Source organism: Lolium perenne, chromosome 4, assembly GCF_019359855.2.
Source record: "Lolium perenne isolate Kyuss_39 chromosome 4, Kyuss_2.0, whole genome shotgun sequence".
Taxonomy (NCBI): Eukaryota; Viridiplantae; Streptophyta; class Magnoliopsida; order Poales; family Poaceae; genus Lolium; species Lolium perenne.
In genome coordinates this window covers 20,814,279-20,822,806 of record NC_067247.2, presented here as the reverse complement: position 1 = coordinate 20,822,806, position 8,528 = coordinate 20,814,279, and the positions used below count along the sequence as shown (strand labels likewise).

The window sequence follows — 8,528 nt, the reverse complement described above, 5'->3', positions numbered from 1 at the left end:
AATTCGAAAATTGTTCGATATTGAAAATTGTCCAAATGAGAAATATGTTAAAATTTAAAAAACCATATTTTCAAAATATTTAGAATTTTAATCAAAAATAAAACAAAAAAAAAGAAAAAAAAAGAAAAGGACTGAAAACCAAAGACCAACTAAAAACCGACAAAATTCTAAAGAGCCAGAGAAAAATCAAAAAAACGAAAAACCAGAATCAGAAAGTTCTAGAAACTTGCCCTGGGGCAGTTTTTTCGTTTTCCTACATCCATCGTTAAAAAGATCATGTCGGGGACTGTCTAAATTCGGATGCACCTATACGCTAAAAAGTATCTACATACATACAAATTTAAACAAATTTGGAATATCCTTTTATGGATAAATGTAGTATTACTTTTATTTTCTTTGAAAAAAGTCGTCATTTGAGACCTCTTAGATTTTGAAAAAAAATCATATCTAAAATGTTACAAATTTAAAAATTGTTCGATGTTAAAAAAAATCAAATGAGAAAAATATTCAGAATTTTCAAAAAAAATGAAAACAAAAAGAAGAAAAGAAAAAGAAAAATGAAAAAGACACAAAAGCAACAAAAAAAACCAATAGAAACCCGACAAAACAATGAAGTGCCGAAGAAAAAACAAAAAAAAAAAGAGAAAACTGAAATCAGAAATCAGAAATTCTAGAAAACTTCCTATATTCGAAAAAGAACAAAACACACGTAACATGCGCTAAACACCTAGGAACTGACATCACTTAAGGGCTAGCATGCTTGCGTATTTGCATGCGGTCACTGACGCATGCACACTAAATTAAATGCACTCAATTTTTCATGCTTACTAGGTACTCATGCACAACTAACCAAAGTCGTACGCCACTCCGATCCATATTAAGTGTTAGGTTTAGTTTAATTTAATTTAAATATAAATTAAAACCTTAACACTTATTACAAAATCAAAGGGAGTGCACCCTTCATATCGGTTTATTAGTCTTACGTGTGTATTTCTGTCCCTAATTTGATCTATATAATATAAATTATATAAAATAAAAAATTATATGATTAGACAATAGAACGTCTAAGTTTATAGTGATATACTTTTATGATATATATCTATCATTAAGTTGTTTAAATTGACAACCGAGGGCTATGCGTAAAACTAATAAACTGTTACAGAGAAAGTAGTAAACATACTTTTGTAACAAGCTTAATAAGTAGTTATGCACCAACAATAAAATTCTCAATGTCGGGTTGATGTTAATTCTCCATATCTGGAGAGATCTCACTGATATCGCAGCTCGTGATGTTGACATAATTTGATATAAGAAAATCTCAAGAAACTTAGATTAAGGAAAACTGAAACAAAACATATATGGAAGATACATATACTCCAGAACTCCCGAGTTTTCCTTATGAGAGGCTGCAATCTGATCTTAATTAGAGCAGCAGGAACACCCACGCGAGGAGAGGGTATGCTACCACCATGAGCTGCATGCCCGCTGGCGGAGCTGCCGCCTTTTCGAACGTCAGCTGGCCGCCGTCGACGTCGTAGATCATGTTCGTCCCCGTCTGCAACAGAGTGCCAAGGAGCGAACTGAACGGCAGGCCCGTCGGCATTGGCAGCAAGGTGAGGCATTGCAGCCCAGTGGCGTTGTCCTTGTAGAAGTAGTGGACCGTCGTTAGCTCCATAGCCGGTGCATCCGGACCGCCGAACACCAGCGTCAGCTTCGGGAATGTCAGCCCCGCCACGGATTGCGCGTCGTAGCACAGGTCGAAGCCGCCGTCGCCGAATGCCGAGCCGTCCACAGCCGGCGACTTAATTTTTCCCACTATCGCCCGCTTCACGGCGGCGTACGCGGCCGACTGGAGGTACGTTACGGCGATGAGCGTGCTCATCACCACCCCGCCGGAGCCGCCGCCGGCTGCGAGGTCGAACGCTCCTTTGGGGATACCGCCAAGGTCCTCGCCGTCGACCTGGATGCCAGTGAGCTTGACGTAGTAGTAGTCGGGGTAGGCGGCGCTCCGGAGTAATGCAGTGGAGTGGCTGCGTCTGGTCTGCGGAACGGCGGCTTCGCCGAGGAGGAGTGTTGAGTAACATATTGTATAGATATAGGTCCCCGTGTTTTCTCAGGGTTGTACCTGTAATTGTACATGTGTCCGTCTATATATATATGAGCAGCCGGCCCTATTGGTGCTGTGCAATCTCCAATACTCTTCTCTACATGGTATCAGAGACCCTTCGGGTCCTGACCTAGCCGCCGCCCCTCTTCCTCTCTAGGGCGCCGCCGGCCACCACCTCCACCCAACCCTAGCCGCCGCCCTCCTCATCTAGGGCGCCGCCGGCCCTTCCCACCACCACCGCTTCCGCCATCCACCATAGCCGCCGCCCCCTCCTCTCTAGGGCGCCGCCGGCCCTCCCCACTCCCAACCCTAGCCGCCGCCCTTCTCATCTAGGGCGCCGCCGGCCCTCCCCACCACCACCGCTTCCGCCATGGCGCGCTTCGACTCATCCTCCGGCTCCGGCAGCAGCAACCCCTTCGCCGGACCCTCTGTCGCCGTCATCCGCGACATCCCCATCGCCGAGCGCGTGCCGCTGAAGCTCTCCACCACCGCTGCCAACTTCTTCCCGTGGAAGACGTACTTTGGGCTGCTCTTCCGCGAGTATGATCTCCTCGATCACGTCGACGGCACCATCGACCTCCTCGCCATGCCGCACGACCCCGAGTGGCTCGCCATCGACGCCACCATCATCCGCTGGTTCTACCAGACCGTCTCCAACGACATCTTCCGCACTGTCGTCCGCGACGGCGACTCCGCCCACACGGTCTGGGATAAGATCACCGGCCTCTTCACCGACAACAAAATCCAGCGGGTCACCTTCCTCCAACAGGAGTTCTTCGGCACCCACCAGAACGACCTGTCTCTCGATGACTACGCCCTCAAGCTGAAGAGTCTCTCCGATGAGCTCCGTGACTTGGAGTTCCCGATCGATGACAAGATCATGCTCTCCACCCTGTCGGCGGGTCTCGGCGAGGATCTCAGCAACGCCGCCTCCAACCTCACGCTCCTCACCAAGCCCACCTTCGAGCAGGCCGTGGCGTACCTGCGCCTCGAGGAGCGCCGCCTCAAGCACCTCCGGGCTCGGGCGGCCCACACCGCCTTCGCCGCTGGCTTCTCCCGCGGCGCCCAGACTCCCGCGCCCCGCGCCCCTGCGCCTCGCCCCACAGGTCCGCCGCCGGGTTTCCCCGCTGCCGCCCCGCCGCCCGGTCCGACCGGTCACCAGGCCGGCCAGACCGGCCCCTGGACCGGGCATGCCGGCGCCCCGGCCGGCCAGACTGGCCCCTGGACCGGCCAGCCGGCTCCTCCTGGTGGTAGCCGCCGTGGCCGTCGTCGCCGTGGCGGTGGCAACGGTGGCGGCAACGGTGGCGCCAATGCCGCCGCCCCCGCGCCTCGTCCCCCGCAGTACACCGCCCCTCCGCCATGGACTGCCGGTCACAACCCGTGGACCGGGGTTGTTCACGCCTACTCCATGCCCGTGCCGCGCGCCCCCTACCCGGGCATTATGGGGCCACGTCCAGCCTCCCACCAGGCGTTCTACGCGGCGCCCCAGCCTGCCCCGGCCTACGCCGCCTCCGGGTGCGACCCCGTGGGATCCCGCGCTCCCCGACCGCCTCCCGCAGCGCCCCCTCTGCTGGGGCGTATGGTGGCGGTGGCGACTGGTTTATGGACACCGGCGCTTCCGCGCATATGGCTGCGCATCCCGGTAACCTCTCCTTTTCCACACCCGCTTCCACTTCTTCTCGCATCATCGTTGGCAACGGTCATGCCCTTCCCATTACTCACACCGGTTCTGTCTCTTTTCCTTCCACCTCCACTCCCTCTCTCTCCATAATGTTCTTGTTTCTCCCGACTTGATCAAAAACCTTGTTTCTGTTAAATCTTTACGTCGTGATAACCCTGTGACTGTGGAATTTGACGCTTTTGGTTTCTCTGTCAAGGATGGTCGTACCCGGATGCTCCTCCACCGATGTGACAGCCCCGGCGATCTCTACCCCGTTGGCGCGGCCTCCACCACCACCGGCCGCCCCCTCGCCCTCTCCGCCGGTGTCGACCTTTGGCACGCCCGTCTTGGCCATCCTAGCTCCGCCACTCTGCGTCAAATAATGCAAGGCTTCTCCTTTACTTGTAATAAAACGGATGCCCACTCTTGTGAAGCATGTCGTCTAGGCAAACATGTTCGCCTTCCGTTTAGTTCGTCCTCCACAGTCGCGTCTTTTCCCTTTCAACTTATTCATAGTGATGTATGGACCTCGCCGGTTCCGAGTAACTCTGGTTATAATTATTATCTTGTGATTCTTGATGATTACTCGCATTTTGTATGGACTTTTCCACTTCGCCGTAAGTCAGATGTTGCCACCACCCTCACCGCCTTCTTCGCGTTCGTCTCCACTCAGTTTGGTCGCCCCATTCACGCCTTACAGACCGACAACGGCAAGGAGTTCGACAACACCACCATTCGCTCACTTCTCGCCACCCACGGCACCATCTTCCGCCTCACGTGTCCATACACTTCTTCACAGAATGGCCGTGCCGAACGGATGCTTCGTACCCTCAACGACTGCGTCCGCACCCTTCTGTTCCATGCCTCCATGCCCCCGCGATTCTGGCCGGATGCCCTTGCCACGGCGACTCTCCGTCAACATCCGCCCGTGTCGTGTGCGTTGGTCCTACACGCCGCATCATCTCCTTTACGGTGCGCCGCCCACCTATGATGACCTCCGCATCTTCGGCTGCCGGTGTTTTCCTAACACCGCTGCCACCGCCGCGCATAAGCTTGCGCCGCGCTCCCTCCCTTGTGTGTTTCTCGGCTACCCCGCCAACACCAAGGGCTACCGCTGTTACGACCCGGTCTCCCATCGTGTCTTCACTTCACGGCACGTGTACTTTGACGAGTTGGTTTTTCCGTTTCAGCAGGGACTCATGGCGACACCTCCGACGACGCCCCCGGCGCCCGCTGGCCCCCCTGCGGCCGCGCGCCGACGACCGACCGCGGTGGCCCCCGGTGCCGGCCCCGCCTGGTCCTCGGCGTCCCCGGCGCCCGCTGGCCCTCTGCGCCGCGCGCCGACGCCGACCGCGGTGGCCCCCGGTGCCGGCCCCGCTGGTCCCTCGGCGCCCGCGGCGCCCCGTCGCCTGCGTCGCCCGCGGCGCCATCGCCAGCGTCGCCCGCGGCGCCATCGCCCACGCCGCCACCGGCGCCCTCACCCGCGGCGTCCCCGTCGCCCGCACCTGCGACGTCCGAGACGTCCCCGGTGCCCCGTCGCCCGCGTCGCCCGCGGCGCCGGCGCCCTCACCCGCGGCGTCCCCTTCGCCGCACCTGCGACGTCCGAGGCGTCCCCGTCGCCCGCGGCGCCATCACCCGCGGCGGCCGCCTCTTCGTCGTCTGTCTCGCCACCCGTCGCTGCGGTTCCACGAGCCCATGCTCACCCGCGCCCGCGCAGGCGTACGGCGGCCGTCTACACGCTACCCCGCCGACCAGTATGTTCACGGGCCAGCGGCAACGACATATTGCCGCACGACGGCGGCGTCCCCTCCACCAGCCGACCCGGCCAGCGCCCGGTCAGACCGGACCGTCGCCCGGCCAGTCCGGTCATCAGGCCGGCCAGACCGGCTCTGCCACCAGCTCGGCGACCGCTTCCTTCGCCGGTGCCCACCTCGGCTCGCGCTGCCTTGCGCGCGACCCGCATTGGCGTGCCGCCATGCGGGGAGGAGTTCGATGCGCTTCAGCGCAATAGGACCCGGGAGCTCGTTCCCCGGCCCCCTCGCGCCAATGTCATCACCGGCAAATGGGTCTTCAAGCACAAGCTCGGCTCCGACGGTACTCTCGAAGCGCTACAAGGCGCGCTGGGTGGTGCGCGGTTTTCGGCAGCGCAAGGCGTCGACTTCACGGATACGTTTGCCCCGGTTGTCAAACCGGCACGATCCGCACTGCTGCACCTCGCCGCGTCTCGTGCGTGGCCCGTGCATCAGATGGACGTCTCCAACGCCTTCCTTCATGGCCATCTGCAGGAACAGGTTCTTGTCGGCAACCCATCGGCTTCGTCGACACCGAGCGCCCGATGACGTGTGCTTGCTCTCTCGGTCTGTATGGACTGAAGCAGGCGCCCGCGCGCTGGTACCAGCGCATCGCCGGCTTCCTGCATCACCTGGGCTTCCGCTCCACGCGCTCCGATGCGTCCCTGTTTGTCTACCGGACCGGCAACGACATGGCATACCTGCTGCTGTACGTCGACGACATCATCCCCGACGGCCTCCACCGCTGGTCTTCTTCGGCAGCTCACCGACCGCCTTCGCGCTGAGTTCGCGTTGAAGGATCTTGGCCCGCTTCACTACTTCCTCGGCATTGAGGTTGTCCGACGTGCGGACGGATTCTTCCTCCATCAGCGGAAGTATGCCCACGAGCTTCTCGAGCGTCTTTGGGATGCTTAATCGCTGCAACCCTGCGCCTACTCCTGTCGACACGAAGGCCAAGCTTTCCGCCAGTGATGGGTCGCCGGCGTCCGACGCGCCGTTCTATCGCTCCATTGTCGGTGCTCTTCGATTTGACACCGACGCGACCGGAGCTCGATCACGCTGTGCAGGCGGGTGTGCTTGCATATGCATGCTCCTCGGGATGCTCATTGGGCCGCGGTGAAGCGGATTCTCCGCTACGTCTGCGGTACCATGGGCTACGGCTTGACGTTGCATGCTTCGCCCTCGACGTCGACTGACCTTGTCGCCTACTCTGACGCGGACTGGGCGGGTTGCCCGGATACGCGCCGCTCCACCAGCGGCTACTGTGTCTACCTCGGCTCGTCGCTTGTCTCTTGGTCTTCCAAGAGGCAGCCCACCGTGTCCCGCTCCAGTGCTGAGGCCGAGTACCGCGCCGTGGCTAACGCTGTGGCTGAGTGCACATGGCTCCGTCAGCTTCTGTCCGAGCTCTCTTGTCTGTTGACAAGGCTACGGTGGTTTTCTGCGACAACGTGTCGGCTGTCTACCTCTCCGCCAACCCCGTTCATCATCGGCGTACCAAGCACATCGAGTTGGACATCCACTTTGTTCGTGAGCAAGTTGCCCTCGGTCACGTTCGAGTTCTTCACGTACCGACGTCTCAGCAATTTGCCGATATCATGACGAAGGGATTGCCATCCACGACTTTTCCTGAGTTTCGCTCCAGTCTGTGTGTCGGTGCCGACCCTTCGACTGCGGGGGGTGTTGAGTAACATATTGTATAGATATAGGTCCCCGTGTTTTCTCAGGGTTGTACCTGTAATTGTACATGTGTCCGTCTATATATATATGAGCAGCCGGCCCTATTGGTGCTGTGCAATCTCCAATACTCTTCTCTACAAGGAGGACGCTCTGCTGGGAGTCTGGCTCAGAGCTGTCGGCGTCGTCGGGCGACAGAAAGTAGGAGAATTTGGAGATGTTGAGTTGCGATACGAAGGAGTAGGCGCCCCTGCTGAACCCGACGATGCTGGACTCGTCATCCAGGGGCACCGTGCGGGCGGTGCTGCAGCCGAACACCACGGGACCGGTGATGACGGCCGGGTTCCGTCCCGACGACGGTGAACGTCTGGTCGGCGATGTAGCCGGTGGTGTTGATCCCTTCCCCCTCCCAGCTGTACACCGTGACGTACTCGCAGGCGCTGACGACGCTCTCGCATTCGGCGGCGGTGCTATTGAGCATGCTCAGGCATGTTTGGCTGGCGCAGGGGATACTGGAGAAGGTCAGCGCCGGTGGAGCCGGGCATTGCACCCAGACGAACGCGTCGGAGATGTCCACGATGCTGGAGAAGGTAGTGCTGGTCGCTCCGTCTCCGACGGAGACGTCGTAGACGACGTAGCCGTAGTTGTCGGCGGCGGCGCTGCCCAGCTGGTCATTGTCGCCGCTGCCGTAGTTTTTGTTGATCAACGTTTTCTTACCCACCTTGGCTAGCTTCTTGGCCAAGGGGATGCCAAGCTTTGTTCCTGGCGGAGGTGTTCCCGCCAGCGTCGACGATGACGGCTTGGCTGCAGCAGACGCCGGCCGGAGACAAACGAGCCAAGCAACCAGCAGCGTCGCGGCCACTGCAATGCTGCTGCGTCTTGCAGATGAGCTAGCCATACATACCAGGGAAGCTGATCAAAGCATATCTTGGGTAGAATTAACTTGTTGTAGGCTTGTAGCTGGCATGCATGGAGGTATTCCAAGTGTATGGGAGTAGTGCTGTTAAGTGTAAAACAAAGGGTTTGGGAAACTGCTCGACACCCAATACGGGTGTGGCTATCTCATATATATATGGGTACCAAGAGGTACAATACAAGACATATACAATGCTACGTATATACAGTCTAACACCCTCCCTCAATCTTAACTGTGGCCTGAAGTACAAATCAAGTTAAGATTGCGCCTACAACCTACAAACTGTAGCTGTGGAAGAGGCTTCGTGAAGATGTCAGCAAGTTGATCCTTGGAAGAGATGAACTTGATACGAAGTAGCTTCTTTGCAACGCGTTCCCTGAC

At 57.2% G+C, this 8,528-nt stretch overlaps 2 protein-coding genes across 2 annotated transcripts; one reads left to right on the top strand and one right to left on the bottom strand.

Annotated features, from left to right (window-relative positions):
* Positions 1–1,422: 1,422 nt before the first annotated feature.
* Positions 1,423–1,985, bottom strand: LOC127291859 (uncharacterized). The gene has a single exon (XM_051321181.2). It carries the CDS (start codon positions 1,880–1,882, stop codon positions 1,424–1,426), a length of 459 nt encoding a protein of 152 aa, XP_051177141.1. The 5' UTR covers positions 1,883–1,985; the 3' UTR covers position 1,423.
* Positions 1,986–2,477: 492 nt separating this feature from the next.
* LOC139838858 (uncharacterized) lies at positions 2,478–6,342 on the top strand. Its single transcript, XM_071828875.1, has 5 exons — positions 2,478–3,749; positions 3,985–4,171; positions 4,394–4,702; positions 4,961–5,521; positions 6,053–6,342. The coding sequence occupies exons 1-5, from the start codon at positions 2,478–2,480 to the stop codon at positions 6,340–6,342; spliced, it is 2,619 nt and encodes an 872-aa protein (XP_071684976.1).
* Positions 6,343–8,528: the final 2,186 nt, after the last annotated feature.